The sequence below is a fragment of the Corticium candelabrum genome, chromosome 17 (genome assembly GCF_963422355.1).
Source record: "Corticium candelabrum chromosome 17, ooCorCand1.1, whole genome shotgun sequence".
NCBI classification, from domain to species: Eukaryota; Metazoa; Porifera; class Homoscleromorpha; order Homosclerophorida; family Plakinidae; genus Corticium; species Corticium candelabrum.
The window spans coordinates 6,142,055-6,159,159 of record NC_085101.1 but is presented as its reverse complement, the minus strand read 5'-3'; the positions used below and the strand labels follow the sequence as shown (position 1 = coordinate 6,159,159).

General features: G+C 41.0%; 4 protein-coding genes across 8 annotated transcripts; 1 reads left to right on the top strand and 3 right to left on the bottom strand.

The window, feature by feature from the left end:
* Positions 1-113: 113 nt before the first annotated feature.
* LOC134192918 (small ribosomal subunit protein mS37-like) lies at positions 114-446 on the bottom strand. Its single transcript, XM_062661672.1, has one exon. It carries the CDS (start codon positions 444-446, stop codon positions 114-116), a length of 333 nt encoding a protein of 110 aa, XP_062517656.1.
* A 364-nt stretch (positions 447-810) lies between these two features.
* Positions 811-12,252, top strand: LOC134193196 (N-acetylglucosamine-1-phosphotransferase subunit gamma-like). Of its 4 annotated transcripts, none has more exons than XM_062662005.1 (11): positions 811-888; positions 951-1,221; positions 2,164-2,188; positions 2,250-2,341; positions 2,891-2,974; positions 3,361-3,454; positions 3,514-3,628; positions 3,696-3,778; positions 3,901-3,970; positions 4,028-4,107; positions 11,623-12,252. In XM_062662005.1, the coding sequence occupies exons 1-11, from the start codon at positions 828-830 to the stop codon at positions 12,073-12,075; spliced, it is 1,428 nt and encodes a 475-aa protein (XP_062517989.1). In that variant the 5' UTR covers positions 811-827; the 3' UTR covers positions 12,076-12,252. The 4 variants fall into 4 exon arrangements, with proteins under 4 accessions (XP_062517989.1, XP_062517987.1, XP_062517988.1 ...); XM_062662003.1 differs by having other exon boundaries at positions 3,901-3,994; positions 4,052-4,107; XM_062662004.1 differs by lacking the exon at positions 11,623-12,252 and adding an exon at positions 5,670-6,305.
* LOC134193221 (uncharacterized) lies at positions 6,633-7,985 on the bottom strand. Of its 2 annotated transcripts, none has more exons than XM_062662034.1 (3): positions 7,809-7,985; positions 7,112-7,743; positions 6,633-7,047 (listed from the first exon to the last, which is right to left on the bottom strand). In XM_062662034.1, exons 1-3 carry the CDS (start codon positions 7,873-7,875, stop codon positions 7,015-7,017), a joined length of 732 nt encoding a protein of 243 aa, XP_062518018.1. In that variant the 5' UTR covers positions 7,876-7,985; the 3' UTR covers positions 6,633-7,014. The 2 variants fall into 2 exon arrangements, with proteins under 2 accessions (XP_062518018.1, XP_062518017.1); XM_062662033.1 differs by having other exon boundaries at positions 6,633-7,039; positions 7,195-7,743.
* A 461-nt stretch (positions 12,253-12,713) lies between the features above and the next one.
* LOC134193091 (uncharacterized) lies at positions 12,714-15,351 on the bottom strand. The gene is made up of 4 exons (XM_062661880.1): positions 15,248-15,351; positions 13,808-15,182; positions 13,101-13,327; positions 12,714-13,034 (listed from the first exon to the last, which is right to left on the bottom strand). The coding sequence occupies exons 1-2, from the start codon at positions 15,306-15,308 to the stop codon at positions 13,822-13,824; spliced, it is 1,422 nt and encodes a 473-aa protein (XP_062517864.1). The 5' UTR covers positions 15,309-15,351; the 3' UTR covers positions 12,714-13,034; positions 13,101-13,327; positions 13,808-13,821.
* Positions 15,352-17,105: the final 1,754 nt, after the last annotated feature.

The window sequence follows — 17,105 nt, the reverse complement described above, 5'->3', positions numbered from 1 at the left end:
ACCCACATGACCTCATAATTTATATCAATTTCCCACCAGCATCAATTAAACAATACAGTGCAACAGTCGTCTCAAGTTGCTATACGACGATTCCATCACAACACATGTTTACACTAATACGGTCTCGGTATCTTCTTTAGCATCTTGTTTACTACGTCTGGTGGCCAATACCCGAAATGATCTCGTGTTACAACTTTTTCTCTTGACTGCACCTGCCGTGCTCCTTCGGCTTCCTCTGCACATTTGATAAACATCTCGATCTCCTTCCGACAACTTTCGTCATTAAATTTAGTCGACCTCCAACATGCCATTAGTGACGTCATTTCCGGAACACACTGAGCCCGATTGACCGCCTTTTTACCATGTGAAACGCTGTTTTTTAATTTTAGAGGCCGCCTGTGTCCCAGTCCACGTTGTTTTAACAAAACCAATCCTTGTCGCACCATCGTGTCACTTAATAGAGAAGAAAGTCACTGAAGCAAAAAGTTTGGTCCCAAAGAGGCCTCACTTAACCATACAAAATTTAAGGCTTTCAGAGAACCACAACAGTACGGGAGAGTGCACACTGAGACTCTAGTTGCAGCTCAAACTGAAATACTGCAAGTTACGTGCTACACTCAGCCAGCTGCGCATGAGGGCCAGGGTACGAGGCTAGTCACGTGCATAACCTAACCCTATGCGTACATATTTTACTTTCAAAGAAAGCTTACAAGTACTTAGATTTATGTTATAAAATTATCTAAACTAGAATAAGTTAATTAACGAAATGTTTGCAACAAGCATCCGGGATTGCTGTTATAAATCACGTGATAAGCTAGCGTCCTATCATGCGTCTCTACCTAGCGATTCTGCTCGTTGTCTCTCTGTTTCTCTTTCCTCAAGCAAAAAGTAACTAAAGCAAATATAGAAAGGATTTTCGAATAGATTATCGTTTGATCACTCAATCATAGTAAAGGATGCGAGCAAACTGGATCCTTCAAAGAAAGAAGTTGGTGATATCAATGAAGAGAAAAATTCTAATAAAACAGTAAACGTCAAGAAGACGTCAGATGATGTTGAGAAGTTACGTGAGAAGGTGAAGAAGAAGATGATAGAGAAGTCTGTGGAAAAGAAGGAAGAGAATGAGGTGAAAGGGAAAGAAAAGAAAGAAAAAGTGAAGAAGAAGGAAGAAAAGGTGCAGTTGAAGATTGTAGACAATCCTGCTACTCCACATGGAACGGGGTGAGACTACAGGCTGTAGGGAAAGTAATAGGGAATTAAGAATAGACAGACACAGACACAGACAGACAGACAGACAGACAGGTGGACACACACACACACGCACACACACACACACACACACACACACGCACGCACGCACGCACACACACACACACACACACACACACACACACAAACACACACACACACATGCACGCATGTGCGCGCGCGCACACACACACACACACACACACACACACACACACACGCTAGAGTGACAAATAGACATGCACACAGACAGACAGGCGGACAGGCAGCCACTTATTGTTCATCAACTGTAGCCTGTTACTTTAGTTTCACCTTTGCTAACTTTGATGTATAAAATATAGGAAGATTGCCATACATAGATACATACGGACAGACAGACAGACAGACAGAAGACAGACAGACAGACGCATTGACACAGACAGACACACAGACAGACAGATGGACAGACTTATGGACAGACACACCGACAGACACACAGACAGAAGACAGACAGACAGACACACAAACAGACACACACGTGCGCGTGCGCGTGCAGACACACACACACACACAGAGACACGCAGACACACAGACAGACACTCAGACAGATGCAGACAGAAGACAGACACAGACAGACAGATAGATGGACAGAAACACAGACAAACAGACGGACAGACATACAGAAGGACACAGTCAGTCATTCAGACAGACAGACAGACAGACAGCCACAAACACACAGACCAACGGACAGATCCAGACAGACAGATAGACAAATGCAGACACACGGACAAACACTCAAACAGACAATGTCTGAGTAGCCTAGAAGTGTGATCACCAATCAACCATACACACAACCGACTCAATCGCTGCAAACCAATAAATCAATCCACAACGAGACTTCCATACCTGTTTATCACGACTCATTTTGTTGTGTAGGTTTGCCAGTTGGTCACAACCCAAGGTGCTTGTTACACATCCCTCGTGTCTTTATCAGTCTGTATTGGCTGTTTGTGTGTTGATAGGAGTTGAAATTGCGTGTCAAACCAGCGAACTTTTCTGGTCCTTTGCCATTCAAAGTGCTCACCGGAAAATGTTTCGACATATTTGCTAACACGTACTGCATATGTGTTTGTTGTTTGTGTGTGCATTCGCCTACTTGTTAGTCTGTCTGTTTGTGTGTATGTGGTTGTGTATTTATTTGCTTGTTTGTGTTTGTTGTTTTTATGTTTGTTGGTTTGTTTGTTCTTTCTGTTTGTTTGTTTGTTGTTTATTTATTTGTTTGTGTTTGTTGTTTTCATGTTTGTTTATTTATTTGTTTGTTAATTTTTTGTTTGTCTGTTGCTTATTTATTTGTTTGTTGTTTATTTGTTTGTGTTTGTTGTTTTTATGTTTATTTATTTATTTGTTTGTTCTTTCTGTTTGTTTGTTTATTGTTTATTTATTTTTTTGGTTTTTTGTTTCATGTGTTTATGTTTGTTTACTTGTTGTTTTATTTGTTTGTTTGTGTTTAATGTTGTTTTTGTTTGTGGTTATTTGTCTGTTTGTATTTTGTATGGTTGTTGCACGTGTGTGTGTGTTTGTCCATGTGGTCTCTGTTTGTTTTTACATTTTGTTGTATGTCTCTCTCATTGTATTTACATATGAATTCTACTTTGCCGATCAGCTACAAGTATCAGGTGTGTCCATTCCACAATGTAACTCAACGCGAGCAAAGCACACGCTGGAACTCATATGCCGGTGTTCTCGGGTAAAACATGATACACACACATGTGCACACACCCACGCACACACACACACACCTCCTCCTCCTCCTCTGTATCGCTTTTGTCTAAACGGACACGCTACTCCTTTAGTGGGGACAAAGGCAAAGCATTAATATTGTACCTGTCTAATTCTCTTACTACAAGGTCTATTTTCCTCTCCTCAATAGCTGTTTTACGCACACAGTTTCTGGGGGCCTGTCAACGTCAACGAGCGACCTGACATTCCATGAAGCAAAGTACCAAAAGGGAATCCTCTTTCGCGACACACACACTCGTGCGCACACACACACACACACACACGCACACACACACACACACACACACACACACATGCACACTCACACAATAAACGATGATAATCTTCATGTAGTGTATGGAAAGACTGGATCATCGTAAACAACACTTTTGTTGCTTGGAACATGCCCAATGGAGACACGTGTGGTGACAAAATGAGACAAACAATGGTTTTCATAGTTACCACATTGTGGTTGTGTGTTGCCACATTGTGTGTTAATGTTGTTAGGTCCTATTAGTTTGTGATCAACGTAATGAGGTAACGGAAGTTAAGGAACCAAAGACTTGCCATTATGAGATGAAGTTTAAGACGCCGCTGGCTTGTTCCAGACGAAACATGGCTGGTGATGACTTTCCTGCTTACAACAGATTTTGTGATAAACACAGTGGGAATTTGTTTTTCATTGTTAGTCTATCCGTGGCTCAGCAAAAAGTTGCAACAACAGTGGGACGACGTTGAACAAGAGCAATTCAATGGAGACATTACACAACAGGTTGATATCAATTCTATATAATTACATTTTTATATGTTAGATCACGTGCACACACGTGGCACAAAATTATTTAATTAATTATTTGTGTTTTACTTTGTATTTGCATTGAATGTTGTCTGAAGGGATACAAAAAATATTTGATGACTATATGGACAGCAGCTGGATTTGTTGGTCAGCAAGTCTCTAAAGATGGTCAAAATGCTAAAAGCAAAGAGAGTGAGTAGTGCGAGTCATTGCTTTTTATTCTAGGATTGGAGATTGATGTGTTCACAGAGAACTCAGACAAGGAGGGAAGCATGAAGTTTGCAGATACAGCTGCATGTGAAAAGGTAAGTGTGTGTGTGTTTTAATTGTTGTGTGTGTGTGTGTGTGTGTGTGTGTGTGTGTGTGTGTGTGTGTGTGCGCGTGTGTGTGTGTGTGTGTGCGTGTGTGTGTGTGTGTGTGTGTGTGTGTGTGTGTGTGCATGTGTGTGTGTGTGTGTGTGTGTGCACGTGCATGTTTGTATGTGTGTGTGCCCGCGCACGCATGTGTGTGTCAAGTGTGTGTGTGTGTGTGTGTGTGTGTGTGTGTGTGTGTGTGTGTGTGTGTGAGTGTGTGTGTGTGTGTGTGTGTGTGTGTGTGTGTGTGTGTGTGTGTGTGTGTTGGTGACTGATCTGGACTATGCCGACAATATGGCTCTTCTCTCTGATGACTTCACCACAATGCTGGACTCTCTATCAAACTGCTGTAAGAAACTGGGTGTTGCTATTAGTTGCAAAAAGACGAAAAACTTAGCAGTTCTACCATCTGAGTGCTCACACATTCAAACTCCTGTACCAATCCACCTTGTGCCAGGAGAAAAGTCTATTGAAGTCATCTCTCATTTCCAGTACTTGGGCAGCATTGTTCAAAATGATTGTGGATTGGACACAGAGATTTATTCTAGAATCTGTCACATGCCTTCCAGTCACTCTCTTGGATCTTGTGGTATCAACGTAAGAAGATCAAGACAAGCACCGAGGTTTGTATTTTGAACATTGTGATTCTTCCAACTCTGCTGTACGGTCTCGAGTGCACAGTCCTTCTTGAGCCTCATGTTCGTCGTCTTGAGTTCTTCTTGATTTGCTGCCTTCGAATTATATTGGGGATCTCGGTCAGGGAGCAGAAGCATCACACTACGATACACAAGATAGCCAAACAGCAAAGGATCTCATCGATTCTCTTACAGTGTCGTCTCCGTTTTCTTGGACATCTCAAGGATGTCCAATAATTGCTTACCCAAGCAGCTTCTTGCGTCTGCTCCTGTTGGTTGCAAGCGCAATGTTGGTGGACAGAAACGTCGTTGGAATGATGTTGTATATCTGGTGACCTCAAACAGTGTAACTTGTTAGAATCCTGGAGGGAGAAAGCTGAAGAGCGCAAGTCTTGGCACTCCATCATCAAACGTAATGGAGAGCTTTTCAACAAGAAATCAGAAAACAAAGAGAAAAGTCTCAGAGATGACAGAAAACAACGGCATGAACAACGACTCATAAAAACTGAGAGTCTTATGCACTGTCCCCACCCTGGCTGTTCATTTCAGGCATTTAACAAGGCAGGCTTGATTAGTCACCAACTTTGTCATTCTTCCATCTCAAGGATTCCATCAGTTTTGTCACAAATTTCAAACAACAAGGTCTTTATAATCACCAGCATTTTTTGTTGAGACAGACCTGGAGCTTCTAGTTTAGACTTGATGTTTTGGCCTGCATTTCCTGTACCCTCATGGTAATCATGGAGCACAAGCAACAAATGGATGGATGGATGGATGGTGTGTGTGTGTGTGTGTGTGTGTGTGTGTGTGTGTGTGTGTGTGTGTGTGTGTGTGTGTGTGTGTGTGTGTGTGTGTGTGTGTTTATAAGTGCATCTTTAGGCATACAACAAACTACAGGATGAAATTATAAACTTAAGACAACAATTATCCATCTACCAGCCAAATGCCACATTAACTAATGTCACACAATCTAACACGTCACACTCTAATTCAACCATTAACACAACCGTGAATGCCATAAATCAAACAGTCAATGTACCATCATCCATCCATACCAACAACACTCAACATGTCCATACAAGGACATTAACAAAAAATCTGCAAACACGGCCAGACCATGGGAACACAACACACGGAGGTGTCGACATCGTTCCATCAAATTCTGTATTGAAAAATGACAGTAAAACGTCGGAGTCTCATTTGGGTGACGAAATGGTTTCACAGCAAGAGGAAGTTGGTGAGAGAAGGAATGGAGATAAACAGCAGATGGAAGGTGGTGAAATGTCACGTAAAGTGAGGAACTCTGAGAACATGATGGTTCATCGTAATTGAATTACAAGGTTAGAGATGGTCACGTTTGTAGATAATAAATTAAATCAATAATTAGTGAGGTTGATATCAATTATAAAATGAGAAGGATGAGTTTACACGAATGTTATTAGATGTTAGTTTATGGATTGATTTATCTTGTTTGCTGCTCTTTAATGCTTTGAATTATTCTTTCTATGAAAGGCAGATTTCTTCAATTATCAGTCCGTCATCATAAATTACATAATAATTATGAAATAACATTATCAACACACGGGACTTTTTAATCACGCGGTTTATACAAATTGCGCATGCGCAAACTGGACACATCGCATGTTATCTTGTTTGATGCATATACACTCTTGTACCCGACTACGGCACACTCAATGATTTGAAACTCATGGATCATAACCTCGTTGGGATATCTCCAGCAACTGATTGACATAAAGTGTAATGCACAATGACCTGGACACACTACCAGTATTGCATTAGACATTTGATTCGTTAGTAAATAACAAACGTATCTGGCCTATCCCTTTTCCAAACCTCAAATGCTATACCATGAAGGTGCAATCATTTTCAACTCTAGAGAACGAAAGGAATGGGGTCACGATGAGAAAGCCGATGAATTTGATATAACAAGACGCAGTGACACCAGAGTATATAACTACTATTGATTGAAGACACTAGACACGTCTACTGGACAAAGCATAATCACACTGCAAGCGCGCAACCTCTCAATAGACCTGAAATCAACCGTCACTGACCCTACAAAATGACTATGAACTACGAACTAAATTTTCATTACATTCTTTAATATAGCCAGCATGAGAACTGATTGACGTACATGAAATTCGTCATGGGAATGCGTCTTTCAACGACTTCAGCTACTTGTAGTTCTTTCTCTTTGGTCTCCTCATTGACGTCTATTGTCAATGAGCCTAGAAAGCTATAACACAAGAGCATAACAACGTATGATGATCAATTGAGATAAGGTCGCATACGATGCTTACATTGTCACGATAGAGATACGCGATGTAGCCCACAAAAGCCAAAATAATATAGGAAAATAGGGAAATGGTGCTGACATCTTTACCTGGCATAGTACTTGTTGCAGGTTCAGGACAGTTAGGTGGCAGCTTTGGCAAAAAATCCAAAAGCAAGGCTGACACACTGCAAACAGGTCGCCCCCTAGCTGAGCATGTCTTACTGCAGTCCTTTGAACTAGCCATTCCAAGAAAGAGCCCTTGACGTCGACTAGTCTTCAGTTTGTCTGTTATTTTCACTGTGTCATCTAGAAGCATTTTTTCACCTATTCTATTTCGAATCGATTTCTGTTGCCATAATGAACAACTAAAATTTTGTGTGTTATTGGAAGTTGCTGCTCGATAAATTGCATTACAAACATAATCCTCCTTGCTGCATGAGTTCCAATCGTTTGTTGGGTTAGAGGCATAGTCTTCTGCAAATGCTTTCACAAATTTACACATTCCGTTAATATCCGAGTCCGAAGTCGCACGCAAGCAAGGTCCAGTGGCGCCTTTGGAGACCGAGGGCAGAAAAAGTTGGATGATCCCTACTGGGACCCCACCTCTCACCAAATCTAATACAAACTTTGTATCATCGTCAACAGTAGATGGGTCACCTAAACAAACGTAACTTAAATTATTAGCTGCACAAGCTGTGACGTCTTGAAGTAAAGAGTCTAACTTTCCCCGAAGACAAAGAAGAGTTGAAAAAACATTAAAAAAATTAACTGAATCTTTCGAACATTCATTGCAAAAATTTGCAAGTTAGTACAGCACGCGCAACGAAAGAAAAAACTAGCCTCGGTTCCAGACGCTTCCCTATTGCACGTGACAGGTCTATGAGGTCAAACGTAGGAGAAGCGAGCGTGAACCTGTCACGTGCAGTAGTACACATCAGAAAGCTGATATCAATCCGTTGAGAGTTTGATCCGTAGCTAGTAGTACTGTACATGTACTCTGTAAGTACACGTATGTACTGAAACTCTAAGTGCACGTTCCACTAAAATGTAATACAACTAAAACAGTTTTTGAGAATAGGTATTGTCGTTAGAACAATCTACAATCGAACAAAATTTTTTAATTATTTGCAGAAAATGTGACGTCGCTGACGCAACACGCACAACATAATGGAAAATCACCGTTACACCTGTACATGTACCGCTTTCAGCGCGGTCAAAGAGAAATTTGTACACAGCAGTTACTGTCATGCCATACAACATGAATGTAACAAATATTTGTGATGCTAGTGTGCGTTAGGTCTAACGCAAAATTAAATTTATTCTAACAGATTAATAAAAATGTATTTACTTAAATTTCCCGTCGTTTGAAGTTGGTAGACAATATTTGCGGCAACTGTTCCTTAACTACAAAGCCTTGTCCGTTATACGGGAACCTGACGATTAGGCTGTAGCGTGCTTTAGTTATTTGCGAGCGAGCGAAGGGAGCGAGTTTTCTCTAATGCGTCAAAGGGGTACTCTGAGTGTCCGTCCGTGCGTACGTTCGTCCGTGCGTCCGTCCGTGCGTCCGTGTGTCCGTCCATGCGCCACCACCCCTACCCCGCGGGGGAATCGTTTAAGAATTGATAAATTCGAATCGTTCTTTGCTAGTTTTGAAGAAAGTAAACATACAATAGTTTACGTCATATGACGTCATTACTAGAGATGTTTCTATGGAAACTATGCTCACTTATGTTACTGCGTTCCACCACCCCTACACCCAGGGGACAGCTGTTACAAATCGATCATTTTTTGAATAATTGTTTACTTTCCTCGATGGGTGCCAAAAATTGACACTTCACGTTATGTGACGTCACTCTGTAATTATTGCTATGGCAACAAGATTGAATTAGGCGTAAGCAGCGTTTTTACTTATATAGCGTCTTGTACTAGCTGTTTTGTGACAGTTAATGCTGTTCTTAGCTGTTAATAATAATTAGCTGATGTAATGAAAGTTAACAACTGCTAACATCGCCATGGAAACATTGCTCACTTACTGTTAATAAGCATGCGCGTTTTACTGTGCGTTGCGCACCACTTCTAACTAGCCACCCCACGAGCGAATTGAAGGAACAGTAGTTTACACATCTACACCGTTGGTTAGGCGCTTCTCCGATATCTTGACTATTGATTTACGTAACTAACTGTGACACTTCATGTGACGTCATCGCTAGACACTATTGACTGAAGAAAGCGCGCAAGTACACAGTTGAAAGAAATTTGAAGAAAACAAGTCACTTACGACAGTAAAGGGTTTATTACTTGTACGCAGTTGTTTCGAACAAAACTGATTTGCTGTCCATCGAGTGCATTCAGCAGTATGTAGCTAATCTACCTGTGCACCTGGCCGATGCCATCTCGCTAGCCGCGGCCGATATGTTTTGTGACTGAATTTGCATTGAAATATTTCGCTTGCTGACTGTCGCTCCATAGAGGACGTCTAAATCTAGTTGAGTGAAATATTGATCAAAGTTAGATCGACTCATGGTACTTCACACAATAATTATCTAGAGAGTGATCAGTTTTGAGGCAGCTTTCGACAGTTGTGAGCTGTATATGTGAGTGAGTATCGAGTTGTGTTGATTGCGATTATCTAGAATGAGATTTCATTGCGATCGATGTGTGAAGTAATAGACACACCTAGAGATGCAACAGTCGTGTTTTGCTTTTTGCCGCTTTGACTATGTAAATGCTGCCCGAATCAATGCGTCTGCAAGTTACTAACGGTATCTAGCAGCAGCTCTCTTTTCTTGATCTTTTACTACATACCGCTAGTGTATTGAACAACGTATTCTAGACGTTGCTTTAAAATTTTACTCTGCAGCTGTATAGTACGTGCTCGCTCGCACAGGTGGGAATGCAATGAGCACCCATTATTATTTTAAAACGCATCGTGTATCAAGTGTTTGTCTCGCGTTGTGTCTGTGGATAGTTCAACCCTGATGAGTCAAGCAGTGGAGCGTATGGACGACCGCGGAGCCCTGCTGGATGAAACATGTCAACAGCCTGGACAGCAAACTAGAGAAGGAGATCTAGAATGGTCAAAGTCTGGAGAAGAGCCAAAGCCACAGAGTCAAAGCCTGAAACAGAGTCAAAGTATGTTGTTTTTATGTATTTAACAAATTTGTTTTTATTGTCTGTTTGTATTTCTTGTATGTTTGGTGTGTGTGTGTGTGTGTGTGTGTGTGTGTGTGTGTGTGTGTGTGTGTGTGTGTGTGTGTGTGTGTGTGTTTGGTGACTGATCTGGAGTATGCCAACAATATGGCTCTTCTCTCTGACAACTTCACCACAATGCTGGACTCTCTAGAAGAAACTGGGTGTTGCTGTTAGTTGCAAAAAGACGAAAAACTTAGCAGTTCTACCATCTGAGTGCTCACACATTCAGACTCCTGTACCAATCCACCTTGTGCCAAGAGACGAGCCTATTGGAGTCATCTCTCATTTCCAGTACTTGGACAGCATTGTTCAAAATGATTGTGGATTGGACACAGAGATTTATGCTAGAATCTGTCACATGCCTTCCAGTCACTCTCTCGGATCTTGTGGTATATAATGTAAGAAGATCGAGACCAGCACCACCGTTTGCATTTTGAACACTGTGATTCTTCCAACTTTGCTGTATGGTCTCGAGTTCACTGTCCTCCTTGAGCCTCATGTTCATTGTCTTGAGTTCTTTTTTATTCTTTGCCTTCGAATTATATTGGGGATCTCGGTCAGGGAGCAGAAGCATCACACTACGATACACAAGATAGCCAAACAGCAAAGGATCTCATCGATTCTCTTACAATGTCATCTCTGTTTTCTTGGACATCTCAAGGATGTCCAATAATTGCTTACCCAAGCAGCTTCTTGTGTCTGCTCCTGTTGGTTGCAAGCGCAATGTTGGTGGACAGAAACGTCGTTAGAATGATGTTGTATATCTGGTGACCTCAAACAGTGTAACTTGTTGGAATCCTGGAGGGAGAAAGCTGAAGAGTGCAACTCTTGGCACTACATCATCAAACGTAGTGCAGATCATTTCAACAAGAAATCAGAAAACAAAGAGAAGAGCCTCAGAGATGACAGAAAACAACGGCATGAACAACGACTCATAAAAGCTGAGAGTCTTCTGCACTGTACCCACCCTGGCTGTTCATTTCAGGCATTTAACAAGGCAGGCTTGATTAGTCACCAACGTTGTCATTCTTCCGCCTCGAGGATTCCATCAGTTTTATCACAAATTTCAAACAACAAGGTCTTTATAATCACCAGCGTTTTTGTCGAGACAGACCTGGAGCTTCTAGTCTAGACTTGGTGTTTTGGCCTGCATTTCCTGTACCCTCATGGTAATCATGGAGCACAAGCAACAAATGGATGGATGGATGGTGTGTGTGTGTGTGTGTGTGTGTGTGTGTGTGTGTGTGTGTGTGTGTGTGTGTGTGTGTGTGTGTGTGTGTGTGTGTGTGTGTGTGTGTGTGTGTGTGTGTGTGTGTGTGTGTGTGTTTATAAATGCATCTCTAGGCATACAACAAACTACAGGATGAAATCATAAACTTAAGACAACAATTATCCATCTACCAGCCAAATGCCACATTAACTAATGTCACACAATCTAACACGTCACACTCTAATTCAACCATCAACACAACCGTGAATGCCATAAATCAAACAGTCAATGTACCATCATCCATCCATATCAACAACACTCAACAGGTCCATACAAGGACATTAACAAAAAATCTGCAAACACGGCCAGACCATGGGAAAACAACACACGGAGGTGTCGACATTGTTCCATCAAATTCTGTACTGAAAAATGACAGTAAAACGTCGGAGTCTCATTTGGGTGACAAAATGGTTCCACAGCAAGAGGAAGTTGGTGAGAGAAGGAATGGAGATAAACAGCAGATGGAAGGTGGTGAAATGTCACGTAAAGTGAGGAACTCTGAGAACATGATGGTTTATCGTAATTGAATTACAAGGTTAGAGATGGTCACGTTTGTAGATAATAAATCAAATCAATAATTAGTAAGGTTGATATCAATTATAAAATGAGAAGGATGAGTTTACATGAATGTTATTAGACGTTAGTCTATGGATTGATTTATCTTGTTTGCTGCTCTTTAATGCTTTGAATTATTCTTTCTATGAAAGGCAGATTTCTTTAATTATCAGTCCATCATCATAAATTACATAATAATTATGAAATAACACTATCAACACACGGGAATTTTTAATCACGTGATTTATATATAGAAAATGCGCATGTGCAAACTGGACACATTGCATGTTATCTTGTTTGATGCATATACACTCTTGTACCCGACTACGGCACACTCAATGATTTGAAACTCATGGATCACAACCTCGTTGGGATATCTTCAGCAACTGATTGACATAAAGTGTAATGCACAATGACCTGGACACACTACCAGTATTGCATTAGACATTTGATTCGTTAGTAAATAACAAACGTATCTGGCCTATCCCTTTTCCAAACCTCAAATGCTATACCATGAAGGTGCAATCATTTTCAACTCTAGAGAACGAAAGGAATGGGGTCACGATGAGAAAGCCGATGAATTTGATATAACAAGACACAGTGACACCAGAGTATATAACTACTATTGATTGAAGACACTAGACACGTCTACTGGACAAAGCATAATCATACTGCAAGCACTCAATCTCTCAATAGACCTGAAATCAACCGTCACTGACCCTACAAAATGAATACGAACTACAAACTAAATTTTCATTACGAACTACATTTTCATTATGAACTACATTTTCATTACATTCTTATAGCCAGCATGAGAACTAATCGACGTACATGAAATTTGTCATGGGAATGCGTCTTCAACGACTTCAGGTGCTTGTAGTTCTTTTCTTTGGTCTCCTCGTTGTCCTCCATTGCCAATGAGCTTACAAAGCTATAACACAAGAGCATAACACGTATGATGATCAATTGACATAAGAAGGTTGCAAACGATGCTTACATATTCACGATTGTGATACGTGATATAGCCCACAATAACCAAGGCACTGGCTATTGCAATGTAAATATTATAGGAAGATAGGGAAATGGTGCTGCCTTCTCTGCTAGATTGACTCGTTGTAGGTGACAATGGACTTGGTTTTGGGTTAGGGATATTTGCAGGTGACTTTGATTTACCTGGTTTTGTAGCATCTTTGCTTTGTGTAGTTGTGTTTTCTGTTTGATTGGCTGTAGTGAAACAATTTAAATTAAAAATACACACACACATGCACACACACACACATGTGCACACACGCACGCACACACACACACACACACACACACACACACACACACACACACACAGGAGAGAAAGAGGGAGGGAGGGAGGGAGGGAGGGAGGGAGGGAGGGAGGGAGGGAGGGAGGGAGGGAGGGAGGGAGGGAGGGAGGGAGGGAGGGAGGGAGGGAGGGAGGGAGGGAGGGAGGGAGGGAGGGAGGGAGGGAGGGAGGGAGGGAGAGAGAGAACTGCCCACACAACTGTGTTAGACTGATAATAAGTGGGTATGGTTGATCATAATGGTGGAATGTGTTCATTGCTTATGTTAATTATTGTGGTAACTATTAGTGAAGTGTGTTGGTATGGTATGTCAGTGTGTTATGTGACTTGGCTATGACAACTACTCCATACATTTGTCAGACTAGGTACACACAACACGTGAATTCTTTACCTTGTTGTGAAATATTACACGTCCAGTTCACATCTGTGGAGGTTACACTCCAATGATTGTATTGCTATGCCTACTTTATTGATAGAAAATGCCATTGGCAATGTATCAGTGAGCACCTTTAGATTCAACCCTTTGGTGGACATTGTCACGTTTGTTTTACTGGTATACACTTTGATGGTTGAGCTGTTGATGGATGCAGAAACAAACGTTCCTTTCTTCTGTATTGTCACTTCATTTCTATTAGGAAATATAGTTGTGTCTGTTCCCTTTGTGTACACTCTTACCCACTGTCTATTAACTGACAATAATGTCTTTGTCTTATCCTTGAAGATAAACATTTCATTACCAGACGTTGGCACATCTGATTTACTGGTTAACATGGTCACCCTCTTTTCCATGATAGACACTGATCCATTCATCCTGCTAGCAGTCATACTCACATTACCTCCATCAAGTGCGACGTTCACACTTACTGGTACACCCTTTCTACCCAGTTTCACACTCATCTTGTTGTCAGGCAACTTGACCACCACTACACTTCCAGACATTGATACATTTGCTGTACTAGTAGACACATTCACCATCTTTTCCATGATAAACATCGTGCTAACCGTCTTCCCTTTACCTCCATCAAGTAACTGTGAGACACTCACAGTTACTTCCTTCGTAACCAATTTCTTAGGCAACTTGATGTCTATGGATCCCGCAGACAGTGAACTGACTGTTCCATTCTTAAACACTTGGCAAGTTTGGATCTCAGTATTACTTGTTTCAGAACAGTTACATGGCATATTAGTTGCTTCAAGACAGTTACATGGCACAGTTGTTGGTTCAGGACAGTTAGGTGGCACCTTTGGCAAAAAATCCAAAAGCAAGGCTGACACACTGCAAACAGGTCGCCACTCATCCGAGCATGTCTTACTGCAGTCCTTTGAACTAAACGTTGCAAGAAAGAGCGCTTGATTTCGACTAGTCTTCAGTTTGTCTGTTAATTCCACTTTGTCATCTAGACTCATTTTTTCAATCATTCTATTTCGAATCGATTTCTGTTGCCATAATGAACAATTAAAATTTTGTGTGTTATTGGAAGTTGCTGCTCGATAAATTGCATTACAAACATAATCCTCCTTGCTGCATGAGTTCCAATCGTTTGTTGGGTTAGAGGCATAGACTTTTGCAAATGCTTTTACAAATTTACACATTCCGGTAATATCCGGGTTCAAAGAAGTATCACGCAAGCAAGGTCCAGCGGCGCCTTTGGAGTCCGAGGGCAGAAAAAGTTGGATGATTCCTACTGGGACCCCACCTCTCACCAAATCTAATACAAACTTTGTATCATCGTCAACATGGGTAGATGAGGTTGATGTATTGTCACCTAAACAAACGTAACTTAAATTATTAGCTGCACAGGCTGTGACGTCATGAAGTAAAGAGTCTAACTTTGCCCGAAATCAAAGAAGAGTTGAAGAAACAGCAGCAAAATTAACTGACCAACATTCATTGCAAAAATTTGCAAGTTGGTAAGCGAAAGAACAACCGTAGTATTGATATCAATCCGTTTAGTGCGTACAGTTCCGTTAGTGTATATACTCAATACTGAAACTCTAAGTGCACGTTCCACCAACATGTAGTACAACTAAAACAGTTTTTAACTCGAGGTGGAGCCTCTGGGTACAGTAGTGATTATTGTCGACGACCGAATAGACGGATGTGGGCTCAATAGTAGTAGCGTCATTTCTGATCTAATAGGTTGTACTGTCGTGCGCTAGAGCGCTAGAGCATATTGTCGTGACTGTCTGGTATGTTGCTATTTCCGCCAAAGAGCAGATGCTAGCCTAGTGCGTGCTTGCTCATTTTTGTTTATAATTGCTTACCCAATTGCAAGCAGCTTCTTGTGTCTGCTCCTGTTGGTTGCAAGCGCAATGTTGGTGGACAGAAATGTCGTTGGAATGTTGTTTATCTGGTGACCTCAAACAGTGTAACTTGTTAGAATCCTGGAGGGAGAAAGCTGAAGAGCGCAACTCTTGGCACTCCATCATCAAACGTAATGGAGAGTATTTCAACAAGAAATCAGAAAACAAAGAGAAGAGCCTCAGAGATGACAGAAAACGACGGCATGAACAACGACTCATAAAAACTGAGAGTCTTCTGCACTGTAACCACCCTGGCTGTTCATTTCATGCATTTAATTAACAAGGCAGGTTTGATTAGTCACCAACGTTGTCATTTTTCCATATTAAGGATTCCATGTCAGTTTTGTCATCAGAATTTTAAACAGAAAGGTCTTTACAATCACCAGCGTTTTCTCAAGACAGACCTGGAACTTCTAGTTTAGACTTGATGTTTATGGCCTGCATCTCCTGTACCCTCATGGAGCACAAGCAGCAAATGGATGGTGTGTGTGTGTGTGTGTGTGTGTGTGTGTGTGTGTGTGTGTGTGTGTGTGTGTGTGTGTGTGTGTGTGTGTGTGTGTGTGTGTGTGTGTGTGTGTTTATAAATGTATCTCTAGGCATACAACAAACTACACAATGAAATCATAAACTTAAGACAACAATTATCCATCTACCAACCAAATGCCACATTAACTAATGTCACACAATCTAACACGTCACACTCTAATTCAACCATCAACACAACCATGAATGCCATAAATCAAACAGTCAATGTACCATCATCCATCCATATCAACAACACTCAACATGTCCATACAAGGACATTAACAAAAAATCTGCAAACACGGCCAGACCATGGGACCACAACACACGGAGGTGTCGACATCGTTCCATCAAATTCTGTACTGAAAAATGACAGTAAAACGTCGGAGTCTCATTTGGGTGACAAAATGGTTCCACAGCAAGAGGAAGTTGGTGAGAGAAGGAATGGAGATAAACAGCGGACGGAAGGTGGTGAAATGTCACGTAAAGTGAGAAACTCTGAGAACATGATGGTTTATCGTAATTGAATTACAAGGTTAGAGATGTTCACGTTTGTAGATAATAAATTAAATCAATAAATTAGTGAGGGTTGATATCAATTATAAAATGAGAAGGATGAGTTTACACGAATGTTATTAGACGTTAGTTTATAGATTGAGTTGTCTTGTTTGCTGCTCTTTAATTAATGCCTTGAATTATTCTTTCTATGAAAGGCAGATTTCTTCAATTAGCAGTCCGTCATTACATAATAATTATGAAATAACACTATCAACATACGGGACTTTGTAATCACGTGACTCATTAAAAAGTTTCTTGCGCATGCGCAAACTGGACACATTACATGTTATCTTGTTTGATGCATA